Source organism: Prunus dulcis, chromosome 1 (genome assembly GCF_902201215.1).
Source record: "Prunus dulcis chromosome 1, ALMONDv2, whole genome shotgun sequence".
Classification (NCBI taxonomy): Eukaryota; Viridiplantae; Streptophyta; class Magnoliopsida; order Rosales; family Rosaceae; genus Prunus; species Prunus dulcis.
The window spans coordinates 21,161,410-21,178,073 of record NC_047650.1 but is presented as its reverse complement, the minus strand read 5'-3'; the positions used below and the strand labels follow the sequence as shown (position 1 = coordinate 21,178,073).

The window sequence follows — 16,664 nt, the reverse complement described above, 5'->3', positions numbered from 1 at the left end:
ATTTGTATGGAAGTAATTTTACGGGTTAACTGCATAAAGCTGTTCTAGCCAACTCTGTTTTAATAATTTGGGTTGTATCAATTAGATTACATATATAGGGAACCAATTTATATATATAGCTTCAATTGAGGGATTTTTCAAATTAGCTTATTTGAAGGATACCCTTGTAGGGCTTACTCCGTATTATATTTTACTAATCCAAACTGTCTCTTTTGTAGATACTCATTCAAAGATTATCTATACAAAAATCACTTGAATCCAATATCATTTGACCACTTAATTGAATTATTGAAATTTTAGTACTTTCTTGAAGCATCGTGTTTATTGATTTTGTAAGACACAATTGGATATTGAACTAATTTCCGATTTGTCTAATTTTGTGCAAGGATGATCTATCAATATAGACTTAAAAAATAAATTGTTTCCATTGTTTAAGAAAAAAATCGTAAGAAACCCTAAATAGTGTCCTTCAAATAAAATTATTTGAGATATCCCTCAATAGAAGGGAAATATATATACACATATATTAGTGGGTCATAGATTGCATGTGATATTCAAAGTGGCGATACCGTCCACGTTCTCTCCATGAAATTTACTTCTAACAATTAAAAGAGTCCCATGATTGGATGCCCCACAAAAAATAAAAATAAAACAAAATATGTTATTTATTTGTTTGTATAAATATTTAAAGTTTACATGATTTCACTATCAGCTGGTTTGCCCGAGAGGTTAAGGGGGAAGACTTAAGATCTTCTGCACATAAGTGCGCATGGGTTCGAACCCCATAGCCAGCAAATTATCATATTTATTTTGCTTTTTCTTTTTAAAATATACCAATTATGCGCAATTTATTTTCTTTACCAAATACAAAAGCCCAATTTATTTTCAGTTTTCTGACCAACTTGGGCCTACCATCTCGGCCCAAAAATAAAATCAAAGTCGACAAAGCAGTCTCCTAGCCATCACTATTAACACTTTCCTCGAGCACAAGAAACCCACTCTGTCTAAATAAGCATTCCTTCCATTAATTTTCTCTGCTCGATCTTCGTCTCCGTTCTTCGTCTTCCTCTTCCTCTGCGTGATTATCAATCGTCCAGGTATTTTCACAAGCTCTAGTTTGTACCAATTTTGTCGATTTTCATTACAGAGTTCATGAAATTGAACATTTTGAACCAGCTTTCGATTTCTAGGGTTCAATCTGGAACCATGATCATAAAGCTGTTGATGATTTAATTTTCTTCTTTGGTCAATGCTTTTCTGCTCAGAAATTTAAGAGATATGAAGCTTGATACTAGCGGTCTTGAATCAGCAGCGCCACTGGTTGGCGCGAGCAGTGGGTTTCTCGATGGGTTTGCAGATGCTCCATCGTTCGAGGTTCCTACTACCAATGATGTGAGTTGTGATGTGCATGTTATGCTTTCTTCCTGTGTCTCTTAGACTGTGTGGTATCATTTTTCTGATTATGAGTTTTTTCTCCTGCTTCAGTTTGATGGCTTTCAGAAAGAAGCTATTCAAATGGTGAAGCCTGCGAAGGGGACAACCACACTTGCGTTTATCTTCAAGGATGGCGTCATGGTTGCCGCTGATTCTCGAGCTAGCATGGGAGGATATATATGTAATATTTTATTACTTCAAATTGTTTGCAAATATGTGATAATGCTATGCTTTGTCCCATGAACTTTTTATTGTGTTAATTGAGAGTGATGCTTAAACTTAGTAGTACCTGTGAAGATGTGGCTTCTTCACATTTTAGAGTGATTTTGATTAAGTGCTTTGTTCATCGCACTGGCATATTCTTATCATGTTAGTTTAGGTGTCTTAGAATGCATCTGCTAATGTTAATCATGTACCTTGTCTTTGGCTATGGAACATGGGTTCACATTTACAATCTTCTTCCTAATCTTTGCAGCCTCACAATCTGTGAAGAAAATTATTGAAATCAATCCTTACATGCTTGGTACAATGGCTGGAGGAGCCGCGGACTGCCAGTTTTGGCATAGAAATCTGGGGATTAAGGTAGTTCTTGTACTTTTTTTTTTCTTATTTTGTAGTGTACAATTTGAGAATTGTCAGCTATGATCAACTTTGAAGGGGTGAATATATTTTTTCGGTGTTCTGTACTTTTATCATGTTGTTTTTACAAGGACAAGGAAGGCCAATATGTTCGAGAAACTTTATCATGAGTCATAGTAGTGGCATCGTATTTGTGTTAACCTATTAAGGGCATGATTATTATGCTCTTTATTTTGGCTTAGTATACCGTTAAAGTAGATTACTATTTGTTGTATCTTTCCTTATATGGATTACTAACAATCAATTGTTTGAAATAACTCAGTGCCGGTTGCATGAATTGGCAAACAAGCGCAGAATTTCAGTTACAGGGGCATCAAAGCTGTTGGCAAACATTCTGTACTCTTACCGTGGCATGGGTCTCTCTGTTGGGACCATGATAGCTGGATGGGATGAAACGGTAATGAAATACAAATCTAATCACATGATTGTTTTTTTGTTTTGCAGTCACTTGTACTCATGTAATCTGCGTCTGTTTCTGGGTGCAGGGTCCTGGACTTTATTATGTGGACAGTGAGGGAGGAAGATTGAAAGGCATGCGGTTTTCAGTTGGATCTGGTTCACCATATGCTTATGGTGTTCTCGATGATGGGTGTGTACTTTCACTCCTTTAATTTTTTGTTTGTCAATTGGTGCAATATTTTTTGAGCCATTGTTTCTGCAGTGTCTTCCCTTTATTAAGCGTTGAACACTTGAACACATGAATTACAAGTGCATAAGATTTAGTTATAGATAAGGTATTACAAGCAAGTGAAAGTGTAAAAAACGCCCGTTTCAAAACTTTGAATGTCATGGGAACTTGTCTCTGGAAAAGAAAAAGGGGAAATGAAAAAACAATTAATAGGATTAAGATAAGTGAGGGAGTTTAATAAAATGGGAATAAGATTTTTTTCACTCATGTTCCTGCCATTCTTTTCCTTTGGTTCTGTTAGAGGTTCGATTGATCCTTGGGATAACTGGATTATGATTGAACCCCCTTGCTCTGATGGTTGCAGCACAATCGCATTTTGTTTTTATAACTATTCTGCTTTTTATCTATCAAAGTTATCTTATTATGACTTTAATTATGGCATACTGTTTTGCCTTAATAGAAACTTTTGAAATTGGCCTTCTTTTTCTTTATTGCGTCAAATATATGAAGTTTTTCTCTGACTTTTGGTTCCCCACAAATTCTGAGTATCTTTGAGTTTTATTCGTGTGGATGCATTGCTTGTTTTCTGCAAACCTTTATATTTTGGTGCATCATCATTCGACTGACTGTAGTTGCTTATGCTAGGTACCGGTACGATATGTCTGTTGAAGAAGCTGCTGAGTTGGCTAGAAGGGCTATATATCATGCAACATTCCGTGATGGAGCCAGTGGTGGAGTTGCAAGCGGTAACTCTCTCTCTCTCTCTCTCTCACACACACACACACACACACACACACACACACACACACACACACACTCAGTGTACACAATACACATTTTACTTATATTTGTTTCTAACTGGTGTTTTTAATCAGTTTATCACGTGGGACCAAATGGATGGAAGAAGCTTTCTGGTGACGATGTTGGGGAGCTTCACTATCACTATTATCCTGTAGTCGAAGGTGCAGTTGAACAGGAAATGGTTGAAGTAGCTGCGGCCTAAGAATCTTGCGCAACCTGGACCGGGTTTGAAGTGTTCCCCCCTTCATGCATCTGATGGCAGATGGAAATGCAAGACTATAGGATTTCATGACCTATTTCGGTTGATATGTTGTTAGAATCGGGATTTTAAGTTTGATGTCATAGAACTTTCTGAAAATCATCATCATCTTTCCATTGTGGATTTCATTTTATCTATTGTTGGTGATGCCCTTCCATTTTAGTTAAACCCTGGTCAAACTGGGTTATATTTTTTCTCGGTGCTCATACTCCTGCCATGTTCGTATTTTATAATACTAATCTAAATCCAATGGGAGAAAATGTAAAGGGGGGTTTTGTTTTTTTATAGTGGACACGGGGATTGGGTGGTAAAATGAAATAAGTTACTATTTTGATGATGGATCTTGTGCCATATAGTTGGATTAAAATAGTTTGGCCATAGCAGCATGCTTCTTTCTTTGATTTAAACTTCCTTGACTTGTTTAACAATTGAACATTAAAACAGTTTCGTGGAGGATTTTGGGGCCATAAACATGCATCTTTCCTCAGTGCTGTATTTTGCAACCACTGTTTAGTGCTGTATTTTGCAAGGCCTCCAGTTAATTAAGCGGCTCATTACTATCATTAACAGTCCCAAGAACAATATCAAACACTCCAACATCCTGTCTCCTTGACATTGAATCTCAAGCCTACATTTCCGATTTAGGGTTTACAAATCATGTGTTCACGTGTTGGTGAACAAATTTCCGAAGGACTCATTTGATCACCATTTCAATTTTAGTTTTTAGTTTTCATTTTTTGTGCTAGAGTATAGAGGAAAAAGAGGGATAATGGAAGTGAGAATGAGAGTGAAGATGAGATTGAAGAGGAGATGATGTGAGGGATGAGTAACAAAAGTGAAAGCAAAAACTAAAAACTGAAATATATTCCAAATTGTTTTCACTTTTGTTACTTTTTCCTCTCATCTTCTCTCTCAATCTTATCCTCACTCTCATTTTCCTTTATACTCTAGCACAAAAAAAAGAATATAAAAAAAAAATGAAATGGTTATCAAATGAGCCCTAAACTTTTGACCCAACCCAATTCCTGAATTATTTGTTTTGTTTAGCAATACATTTATTATTTCTCCTCTCCCCCCAAAGTAATTGATTTTTCAATTTCTCTTTTAACAAGGCTTTGGAGTGGGGCAGTCTCTCTTTCAATTTCTTGATTGCTTCTTGTTAGCCGTGTCTGCAACCGAAAGCTCAGACAACACGAGTATCGGCGGTCAAGGCAAATCTATTGCTCCTTTTTGTTGCTGGTATTTGCACCCTGGTTGTCTGCCTCACAACAAGCATTTCAGGGTCATACAAAAAACCCGAATTCAGTGTCAGCAGTGCTTATCTTAACCTTTCAATTACATCAAAACCAACCACACTCTCTCCTACGACCTTACCCTCAACATCTCCCTCACAAACCCTTACCGAAAATACCAGTTTAAGTTGATTGACACCCAANGTCTTTGCATACTATCAAGACCAGAGATTTGGTCTTGTGACTTTGATTGATAGGCGGACGGCGTTTCACCAACACCCCAAGAACACCACCATTTTTCAGAATGCAGTTGTTCGAGGCTGGAAGACTATGGTGTTTGATGATCCTGTGCTTCCCAATGCTACTCACTTTTAGAGTATACCTGGAAATTGCTTTGAACGAAAAGATTGATGGGATGGTTTTCCCATATCGCGTGCAACCTAACCGTTCCACTGATGCCGGGTTTTAATGGAACATCTTGGGATAGTTTCAATTCAACACTACAAAGTGCTTCTATGTTCCTGTTTAATTTTAATCATTACTTTCAATTTTCTCTATGTGCCTTAGCTTCAAATAGATTCTAATTAAGTTTTTTTTTTTTTTTTGTAAGAATACACGAGACTTACATCGAAAACTTAACAAAATAGAAAGTCTCATATATATTAAGAAATTTGTGTTTTCATCTTGAATTTTTTTTTTTCTTCCTACCTTTAATCCATTATATTTATTTATTTATCTTGAACCTAGCGATCATGATTCAAATAAGTAAATTTCCTTTAAATTCATGGATTTAAACTTCCTCGGCTTGTTCAAAAATTGAAACATAATTTTTTTGCCCTTGAAGTCGCTCTGGGCATTTCTGCCAATCATTAGAGCAAGTCCAGCAGTGCTGGACGAGCTCGGGCTGGGGGGGGTTTGGGTCAAAATCGCGAGTCCAGCAACAAAAGGGCAGCCCGGGCAACTCGTGGGGGCCACCAGACGGGCAGGCCCGAAGGCGGAAATGGCCCGAGGTCCAAAACCAAGTCCAGGACAAAATAGTTGAGGCCAGCATGGTGTCAGCCCTGAATTTTGAAATTTTTTTTACCGCACGCGCCAACGTTAAAAAAAATTTCAAATCAGCGCGCTACAGTAACCGCAACGGCTCCTTGACACGTGGCGCAATCTGGTCGCTCCGATTGGAATTTTTTTTGAAATCCAACGGCAGCAAATTTTCTGCCCAAAAAAATTGAAAAAAAATCAATTTTTTTTAAAAAAATACACAAAAATTACAGAATTTTTTGTGTATAAATACCAACCAATACTCTTCACTTTTAACACCAAATCCTCATATATTTTCTTCTCCTTCTACTATTATTCACTTTCTCCTCAAAATTTTTTCACTTTCTATTCAATATTTTTTCACTTTGAAGTTGTAATTTTTTTCTAGCATATTATGGGTTCTTCTAATGAAAATGGAGGGGCATGGAGCATGATAGAAGATGTTAGCTTGTGTGAGGCTTGGGTCCAAGTTAGTCATTGTCCAGTAACGGGCAATGAGATTAAATTTTCTCATATGTGGAAAAAAAATTCATCAAGCATTTTGTGAAAGGGCAATTGGTTCTACACGTACAGAAATGGCATTATCCAGTAGGTGGAAAGTTCTTAATAAAGAGTTGGGGAAATGGAGAAATGCTTTAGCAAAAGCGATTGACAACCAACGAAGCGGAGAAAATCTTAGCAATGAGGTAAATTATTTGTCATTTTTCTTCTATTAATTTCTATGTCATATTAATTTTTATTTAAATGTTTCTTGCAATTTATATATTTTGTTAATATGTCTCTATTTTTTGTTAATACATGTTGCATTTTTTTTATTATTTCTTTAATTTCCATTAGTTTTTTTTTTACATGTTGCATTGCCAATATTTTAAAAATTCTCTTGTATTTCCATTTCATTTTTTTTTTATAGATTATACAAGCACAAATGTGGTTTGGTGCTACCGGCCAAGGGAAAAAAAGTTTCAACCATACCCATTGTTGGGAGGTGGTGAAGACTTGTAAGAGATTCCAAATTATTCCAACCGGTCCGACGGTAGTCTTGAACGAGACTCCACTTCATGAGACGCCGGCATCGGATTCACCTATGGATTCTCCGATGAGTACCGACTCACCCATTGAAAATATTCCAAGGCCTATTGGGAGGAAGGCGGCGAAGGCGAAGAGAGGGAGTAATTCTAGCAAGAATGCATCTCAATTTTTGGAGGAACTTTCAAAGCACCAAGCCATGAGAATTGAAATGGACTTGAAACAACAAGAGCACGATATGGCAGTTCAAGTAGAATATGCAAAAGAAAGGGAGTATGCACGCAAAGAAAGGGAGTATGCACGCGAACAAAACATTGAAAAAAAAGATCGGGAAACCATGGCCATGGATACAAGCCATATGTCTCCCGAAACAAAACAATTTTGGAAGCTAGAACGAAGGGATGTTATGAGACGAAGACTTTTTCGTGACGATGGACCTAGCAACACCGATTGGTTAAATGATGGAAACCATTAAAATAGTTTGTTTGCCTTTAATGTCTTAGTTTACTTGCCTTTGATTTCATTGTATTTTTTTTTTTTTGTTTAATTCATGTACCTTTGATTTCATTGTATTTTTTGTTTTGTTTAATTCATGTATTTTATTTTATTATTAGTTGTATTGCTTTTCTTTTAGTCAATAAAGAAAATATTCAACAAAATTCCTTTTTATTCAAAACATTCCATACATAAAAAACAAACCACAACCAAAGCATAAAAAAAAAAAACAAACCACAACCAAAGCATAAAAAAAAAAACAACCCACAACCAAAGCATAAACAATAAAACAAACCACAACCAAAGCATAAAAAATAAACAACCCACAACCAAAGCATAATAAAATAAAAACAACTTCTTCACTTCACTTTATTCACCTTCATTTCCTTCATTGCCTTTCACCGCCCATAAATGCTCCATCAAGTCAACTTGACGGTGTTCATGAATATAGGACGATTGCATCTCCGTGTAGCGATCAATCATACGGGGCATGAAACTACCGTCTCTAACCAACGGTTCATGCTGCATTGCTTCTCCATTTGGCCCCACTGGTTTTTCATAAATTCGTGTTAGGGCCGTGTCCATGGGATTTGGTTCATACACGTCATCAGCATCGTAATCATATTCATCTTCCACAATCATGTTATGGAGGATGATACAAGTCATCATTATACTCCTAAGCACCTCCTCGTCAAATAGACGTGCCGCGCCCCTGATAATAGCCCACCTAGCTTGGAGGATACCAAAACACCTCTCAACATCTTTTCTGTACCCCTCTTGATAGCGAGCAAAAAATTTTTGCTTATGGGATCGGGGATGTGGAATTGTTTTCACAAATGTTGTCCACCTCGGGTATATGCCATCAGCTAGATAATACCCGGTCTGGTAGATGGTATTGTTAATTTCATATGTGATATTTGGGGCTTCACCTCTCAAAACATCATTGAACACCGGGGATTGACCTAGGACATTCAAATCGTTTTGAGATCCGGCAACTCCGAAGAAGGCGTGCCAAACCCATGTATCAAAACCAGCAACTGCTTCCAGGATGATACTTTTCTGCCCTTTTCTATTTCCGTAGTCCCCTTGCCAAGCAGTTGGACAATTTTTCCACTGCCAGTGCATGCAGTCAATGCTACCAATCATGCCAGGGAATCCTCGAGACTCAGCTTTTTGGAGAAGCCTTTGCAGGTCCCTTGGCGTAGGTCTGCGGAGGTAGTCTCTGGTGTACAGAGTTTCCACTGCATCACAAAATCGCACCAAGCACTCCAAAACAGTGGACTTCCCCATCCGAGCAATCTCATCCACCTGATCAGCAGATGACCCATACGCCAACATTCGTATCACAGCTGTGAACTTCTGCTCTGGAAGAAGTCCCAAATTTCCAGCACAATTTCTCTTTTGAACAAAATATTCATCATAATTGCAAATATCATGCATGATTTTTTTGAACAAATGATTGCATATAAAAATGAACATCAGAGTACAGAGATTGTGGGATAAAATAATCTTCCATAAGATTCTTACCCCGGGAATGTCTATGTCTGTCCACATTTGGGCGACGGCCTTCTCGTGAACCACGGCGAGCCTGCTTTTCTTCCTCCAGCAAAGCAACTGCTATGCCAAGTTGCTCATCTAGTTCTCTCTGCGCCCTTTTGCTTGCAGCTCGTCTACGCATTCTTTCTCTAGTTTCTCTCTCTTGCCTCTCCAAAACCTCTTCCATGTCTGCCATTGAGAATGGAGAATGAAATCTAAAATTTGAGAAATGGAAATGTAGAGAAGAATTGGTGTGGGAGGTATGAGCTGAACCTCTGATTTTATAGAAAAATGTACACAGATAGATATGACACGTGGCGCAATCTTAGAGGGTGAAAATCTTATCTGAAATTTGAAATTCAAATGAAATTTCAAATTTCAAATTTATCTGAAATTTGAATTCCGAAATGTATCTGAAATTTGACATTTTGAATTTATCTGAAATTTGAATTTTGAAATGTATCTGAAATTTGAAATTTATCTGAAATTTATCTGAAATTTGAAACCGAAAATCTTATCCGAGATGAATAGTATTGACACGTAGGAACCCAAAAATCTTATCCGAAAATATTATCTAAATTAATTATTTAAGTAAACAAAATTGTGAAAAAAACAAAAAAATGAATAGTAATTGCCATGGCAAGCCCCTAACTGCTGGAAACACATTTTGCTGGAGGGGACTAGGGCAGCCACTATTCACATGAATAGTGGCTGCCCTAGGGCTAATCTTGCCATGGCAAGGGGCAACTGGTGGAGTTGCTCTTAAGAGAGATGAAACAGATGCAAATTAGAAGTTGTAGATTACAATACAAGGCAAACACTGGACTTTTCTCTACCACTTTTTGGTTCTACTCTTTTTAGGTTTAATCAGAGTCAGACCTACCACCCCAACATGCTTCAGTGAGGTCACTCAAATCAAATGCGTCAACGAGGAGAACCGAATTTTGCCGTAAATGGGCCCCACCTTTCTCATGAGCATGTAGAACAACTAAACCAAACCAAACTAAACCAAAGGCAGGCTGATTGGGTTGGGGTTGAGTTAACTTTGATTCAACCCCAATCAATTACATCCCTTAAGTACAAAGCATTGGATAATAATAATATTATTATTTTTGCCTATTTATGGGTTTGTCTTTTGTCACACGATGTCATCACTACATGCTAGCTACCAAATATATTCTAGCCAGAATTTTTTTTTCATTAAAATATCAAGCACAGAAAGGGAAGGAAGTCTACTTTTTATAGCCAAGAAATGAAGGGACAATTATATTAATTGTCCATTAAAAAAATAAAGTACAATTATTCGTAGAATACATTGTTCCACCGAAATGAAAATGATGTGTAGATAGATCCCAATCTGGCAACTACTCCAATGAAGACAGGAGGATAATAAAAAGATAGTACAAAGCTAGAGCAATTTAGCACTGCTTTATTAGCTTCTAAGCATGTTTTCATCATTAAGAATAAGATATCATTATTATGCAAGTTTCCACTGAACAATTATGTAATTAGTTTACATGATTAATAAAAAATATTTTGGGAAAAAAAACCTGCTATTTCGCAAGATCTTCGATTAATTATGTGGCTGCGTTTTATGATCATATCCTGTACATTAGAGTAATTAGAATTTTCGTTTATAAAAAATAAAAAATTACCAAATCAGTTTACTGTAAAACTACATGTCTCTGTTTGGTTGCTGTCAATTAATTGCGAAACCTTGAGGGATTCATGAGGGAGAGTCCTTTTTCTTTGGTCAACATAAGTCAGACTTTTAGTTGGAGATTCTTTTTTTCCCACCAGTAACCATTACTTGCTTCATTCATTTGTAGTTGCTCTTGCTCGTTGCTGCTGTTTCTGTGGACCAATGAAGCCACAACAGATACATAGACTGTGTGACTGTGTCTGGGCATATATTTCTTTATTATGATAGTTTAAGTTCCAAAAATTTCCGTGCATACTCATACAATCTTATCAAACAAATGATTCTCTTATTATAAACTACTGATTCCATTGCTAATTAAACATATGAGTTTTATTAGGATAGTCGCACATATGTATTTTATAATGCGATTTACACTTATCTGGTACACGGTATAAATGACTGTCATTGATGAATATGGCTCTCATAATGTGGCAAAACTCATTGAACTACTGTCCCTAGCATTTTCCTCTTAAACATAAAAATATTGCAAGCAGGGCCTAGTTTATTAGTTAACCTAGGATAAGAAATTAGATGGAACCAACAAGTAGTCCAGAAAATGAGGGAATGTTATTTATAACTAGACCTGGCCATATAGTATATGTAAAATCAGCATCATATTCAATTCATGCTTTAAAAACACATTGCAAAAGCCACCACTCTCTATGCCTTTGCTTTTCTTCTACTCCCTCCTTGCCTCCCTCCCTCTTATTCTGTTAGCCAGTCCTCTCTCTCTTCAGCTCTATCTCTCTCTCTTTTTGGCGGGAGGTGGACCCCAACAATCAAATCTCCTCCATCTCAAGTCTCTTTCTCATAAATACCGGCGGGCACCAGCCCACCCACACCTCCAACTACTCTCTCCCACACACTCTCTCTCTCTCTCTCCATAACAACAACAACAACAACAACAACAACATGCATTTCAATTAGAACCCACATTTCAATTTACAATTTCGCTCCCATTTTTATTTCTCTCTGCCAAATTATGGAACCTTCCATTTTCTTCTTCCTCCTCATCTCTATCTTCATTGACTTCACTCTCTCTCTCACCCCAGATGGCCTCTCCCTCCTCTCTCTAAAATCAGCCGTCGAACAGCCATCCGACGGCTCCGCTTTCTCCGACTGGCTCGACACCGACGACACCCCCTGCCACTGGACCGGCATTTCCTGCATGAACGTCACCGGCTTCCCGGAACCCCGCGTCGTCGGAATCGCGCTCTCCGGCAAGAATCTCCGCGGGTATATTCCGTCCGAGCTCGGAACCCTAGTCTATCTCCGGCGGCTCAACCTCCACAGCAATAACTTCCACGGCTCTATCCCTTCCCAGCTCTTCAACGCCACCTCACTCCACAGCATCTTCCTCTACGGTAACAACCTCTCTGGTTCGCTCCCTCCCTCGATCTGCAACCTCCCCCGCCTCCAGAACCTCGACCTCTCCAACAACTCTCTCTCCGGTTCGCTCCAAGCAGAGTACTTGAAGAACTGCAAGCAATTGCAGCGGTTGATTCTCGCGAGGAACAGATTCAGCGGCGAAATTCCGGCGGGAATTTGGTCCGATATGGAGAATCTAATCCAATTAGACCTCTCCTCGAACGAGTTCACCGGATCGGTACCGGAGGATTTCGGCGAGTTGAAGTCCCTGTCCGGTACCCTCAACCTCTCGTATAATCACTTATCGGGCAAGATTCCGAAATCTCTCGGCCATTTACCGGTGACGGTGAGTTTCGATCTCCGAAACAATAACTTGAGCGGGGAAATTCCCCAAACGGGGTCGTTTTCGAATCAGGGGCCTACTGCGTTTCTGAACAATCCTCTGCTATGCGGGTTTCCGCTTCAGAAAACTTGTAAGAACCCGGGGCAGAGCTCGCCCGGTAATCCGAATTCGGGACCCGGATCCGAAAACGGTCAGAGAAAGGGTTTGAGTCCGGGTTTGATTATCTTAATATCGGTGGCTGACGCGGCGGGAGTGGCGTTTATTGGGCTAGTCGTCGTTTACATCTATTGGAAAAGAAAAGATAATTCGAACGGCTGTAGCTGTACAGGGAAGAGCAAATTTGGAGGGAACGAGAAGCTTCATCTCTGTCAACTCTGTTCTTGCGCTTGCATCAATGGCGAGTTTGGGAACGAGGATTCGGAACAGGGCGACCCAGAAAAAGCAGAGAGGGGAAAAGGGGAGGGAGATCTCGTGGCCATCGACAAAGGGTTCACGTTTGAGCTCGACGAGCTTCTGAGAGCTTCGGCTTATGTGCTGGGCAAGAGCGGGTTGGGGATCGTGTACAAAGTGGTGCTCGGCAATGGCATCCCTGTGGCTGTGAGGAGATTGGGTGAGGGCGGTGATCAGAGGTACAAGGAGTTTGCGGCCGAGGTTCAGGCGATTGGGAGAGTGAAACATCCGAATGTTGTGAAATTGAGAGCTTATTATTGGGCTCCGGATGAGAAGCTTCTGATCAGTGATTTCATTTCTCATGGCAGCTTGGCCTCTGCTCTTCGCGGTGAGTTTTTTCTTTTCTTCCTCTGTTTGTTTTGTTTTGTTTGTATGCAGTTGTGTGAATTGAATTACGTGGTTTTGTCGTTTGTGAGTCAGAATCTGATGTGTCGTGTTTTGGGTTGACTGGTATTCTTTGTTGAAGGCATATAATGCAGCTGGGTTTATTTATGCCTAGATTTGGGCTATTGTAGAAGCTTGAATTAATTGTTATTGGTTGGGACTGTGGATCGATCGTTCGGAGCTTACAGGTTTAATGGGCAGCGGGAACTAATTATTATTCGGCGTAGTGCACGAATGATGATATTTTATTATGTTGCTCCACGCTTATTATTGTTAGTTGGTCTCTTTTAACCATCATTTTCTTTTTCCTAATGTGCCAGATAGCTCATAAAATTAGACCAAATTGAAACTAATAAATCTTTGCCAACTTTGCAAGTAATAGAAAAATGACATGATTTGCCAATGAGGGTTGGTTGAGTTGATAAGAATCGTTTTTTTCGCAATCGAGATCTAGATTCGAGTCTTGCTGTCGATAATTCCTCTTGTTCGGTAATATGTAAAAACCAAAAAAAGAGCTAAGACCACCTCTGTAAGTTCTCAAAGAGGCCTTTGTATGCCCTAGCTATGGGATGTGTAGCCTCCCCTGTAAACTTTTTCTCATAAAAGACAAAGACATGATCTTTTATTGGTTCTTCAATTCTGGGTAATAGTTGTAGCTTGTATTGTTTGAGTTAGGAACAAGGGGTCTTTGCCTTGGTTAAATTTGATCTTACAATTTTCACCTTTGCGTGAGAGTATGTGAAGAGTGGCCCACGGGTAGAGCACTTTGCATGTGGACAGTGGATCAGTGCTGCGATGGGACACGAATGAGTAAACTGTGTTGTGGGGCTTGCACATTTGTAGGGTTCAATCACAACATGGTGGGTCAGGATGATCGTCCCTCCCTCATGCTGCCGATGAGTCTTATTTTCTGTGGCCTTTTTCACAACCGAAGGCCGGATTTTGTTCTCTTTTGTCCTTCTCTGCCCTGAAATGATCATCATACTTTTTGCATTTCCTTTTACGTTTCCTTGATGGCATGGAGCCACAGCCACTACAACTACCATGGCCCATGGGCATGGGCTTAATATTGCAATTCTTGTACATTTTAATATTTTACTTTTGGCTACAATATTATAGACTTTGTTTGTATGCTACTTATGGATACATAACTGTTTCTTTAATTAATTTCTTCCTTTAATTTTTTTAAAAAGAAAGCTAATGAAACTGGAAACTCTACTTCATTTTGCAGGGAGAAATGGCCAGTCATCATCAAGCCTCTCATGGACCACGAGGCTAAAAATCGCCAAGGGAACAGCCCGGGGCTTGGCCTACCTCCACGAATGCAGCCCAAGAAAGTTTGTACACGGAGACATCAAACCCTCCAATATTCTTCTTGACAATGAATCTCAAGCCTACGTTTCCGATTTTGGACTCAACAAACTGATAACCATCACAGGCAACAACCCCTCCTCAGGTGGCTTCATGGGTGGAGCTCTGCCTTACCTAAAATCAGTCCCAACAGAGCGATCAAACAACTACCGTGCCCCGGAGGCCCGAGTCCCGGGCAACAAACCCACCCAAAAGTGGGACGTGTATTCGTTTGGAGTTGTGTTGCTTGAATTGCTCACTGGAAAGTCCCCCGAGCTCTCTCCGACCACATCAACTTCCGTCGAAGTCCCGGACTTGGTGAGGTGGGTGAGGAAAGGGTTTGAGGACGAAAACCCTTTGTCAGATATGGTAGACCCTATGTTGCTTCAAGAAGTGCATGCCAAGAAAGAGGTGCTAGCAGCCTTTCATATCTCGCTTGCATGTACTGAGACAGATCCCGAGGTCAGGCCAAGGATGAAAACTGTCTCTGAAAATCTTGAAAGGGTTGGGACGTGAGAGAATTTGATGGTTCTGGTTTGGATCCACATTTATATATAGCCAAGAAATTCCCACATTCACCTGATGAATTTGCAGATTGAAATTTGTCACATGGTGAATTTTGAAAGGTGGTGGTAGCATTCAGAGTCTTCTCTACCATCTAGATTTATTTCGAAGACCCAAATCGTTTTTGGAAGTCAAGCAATTTCCCATAGCATAATTTTGTTATACATTTCTTTTCTATTTTGTGTTAAATTGATAATTAAGAATTGGGTAGGTTTTGTAATTTAATTCTTTTTAAATTTCTGTCAGTCCCTGCAAAATGCTTGTAATAATGTACTTTCCCTCCATTTTGTGCTCCATTATGGGTTGTATATTCACAAGTCCTCAAATAGATATTTTCAACAAAATTCAATCTGATAAAACCTTTGTTAGTTTGCCCAAGCAGGACTTTATTCAACCCCATATTTGGATGGAATAAAAAGATATTGACTAGATAACTTATTTGACACATAATTAAGGAGGTTTGCAATATTTCTTCCTTTTATATTCTTTATTCTTTTCTTCTTGTTAGTTGGACCTACAATTTTTGTTTGAGCAAAATTCTCATGGGAGAATATTCATAAGAGATTCTTTATCTTTCAAGCTTTCTTTTCTCTCTTTTTCTTCGATTCCTACGAAAAAAGTTGGAGTAAATAAATCACATATGGGGGGGATTTGTGTAGGATGCCTAATTCAGTTATATGATCTTGAGGAAGATACAAAAATAACAGAGAAGGTCGGAGTTTTCTCTACGGTACGAGAGAATTGGGTGGTGGAGCCATGAGAGAGAGAGAGAGAGAGAGAGAGAGAGAGAGAGAGAGAGAGAGAGAGAGAGAGAGAGAGAGAGTGAGTGAAGGGGTGGCGAGAGAGAAAGTGAGTGAGTTCTTAGGGTTTTTTGTGAGTGTGTTTAGAATTACCTCATGTGTGTTGTGTAGCCATGTATTTATAAAGCTCTTGCCTTCTAGGGTTTTTCGGAGAATAATTCCCATATGGAAGGAAATTATTCTCTCCATTAAATGAATAGATTGGATCAATTAGGGAGATATAATGAAAACCAAATCCATAATTCATGGTGATATCTCTATTTTAAGTCTAAACAATTGGTCAATTAAATGGAGCACAATTGTTGACCTAAGGAATATTCCCATTGTCCACGTGGCACCTCATGATTGGTTGCCGAAATATGTGCTCCTACAAATGGCCCCTAGCTTTTGCATGGTACATGCGTGGCATGGAGGAGATGAGAAATATTTATCTGGTTTTTCAACTGCATCTAGGCTTACTTTTGTGTATTGGGCTCCTAACTGGAGGAGGCTTTTAATTTCTTCTTGGAGTTGGGCTCCTAATTGGATTAGGCCTTTGATTCCTTCTTGACCTAGGATGCACAACCATTATAAATGCAAGGCTTCTCTTCACTCATCTTCAAATTGCAAACTTGT

General features: G+C 39.0%; 2 protein-coding genes and 1 non-coding gene across 3 annotated transcripts; all 3 read left to right on the top strand.

Moving 5' to 3' along the window:
- Nucleotides 1-711: 711 nt before the first annotated feature.
- Nucleotides 712-794, top strand: TRNAL-UAA. The gene has a single exon. It is a non-coding gene; the product is annotated as a tRNA-Leu (tRNA).
- Nucleotides 795-961: 167 nt separating this feature from the next.
- Nucleotides 962-3,955, top strand: LOC117615684 (proteasome subunit beta type-5). The gene is made up of 8 exons (XM_034344817.1): nucleotides 962-1,097; nucleotides 1,266-1,392; nucleotides 1,486-1,615; nucleotides 1,910-2,016; nucleotides 2,336-2,470; nucleotides 2,559-2,662; nucleotides 3,347-3,447; nucleotides 3,577-3,955. The coding sequence occupies exons 2-8, from the start codon at nucleotides 1,279-1,281 to the stop codon at nucleotides 3,702-3,704; spliced, it is 819 nt and encodes a 272-aa protein (XP_034200708.1). The 5' UTR covers nucleotides 962-1,097; nucleotides 1,266-1,278; the 3' UTR covers nucleotides 3,705-3,955.
- A 7,507-nt stretch (nucleotides 3,956-11,462) lies between these two features.
- On the top strand, nucleotides 11,463-15,485 carry LOC117616722 (receptor protein kinase-like protein ZAR1). Its single transcript, XM_034346119.1, has 2 exons — nucleotides 11,463-13,279; nucleotides 14,567-15,485. The coding sequence occupies exons 1-2, from the start codon at nucleotides 11,773-11,775 to the stop codon at nucleotides 15,199-15,201; spliced, it is 2,142 nt and encodes a 713-aa protein (XP_034202010.1). The 5' UTR covers nucleotides 11,463-11,772; the 3' UTR covers nucleotides 15,202-15,485.
- Nucleotides 15,486-16,664: the final 1,179 nt, after the last annotated feature.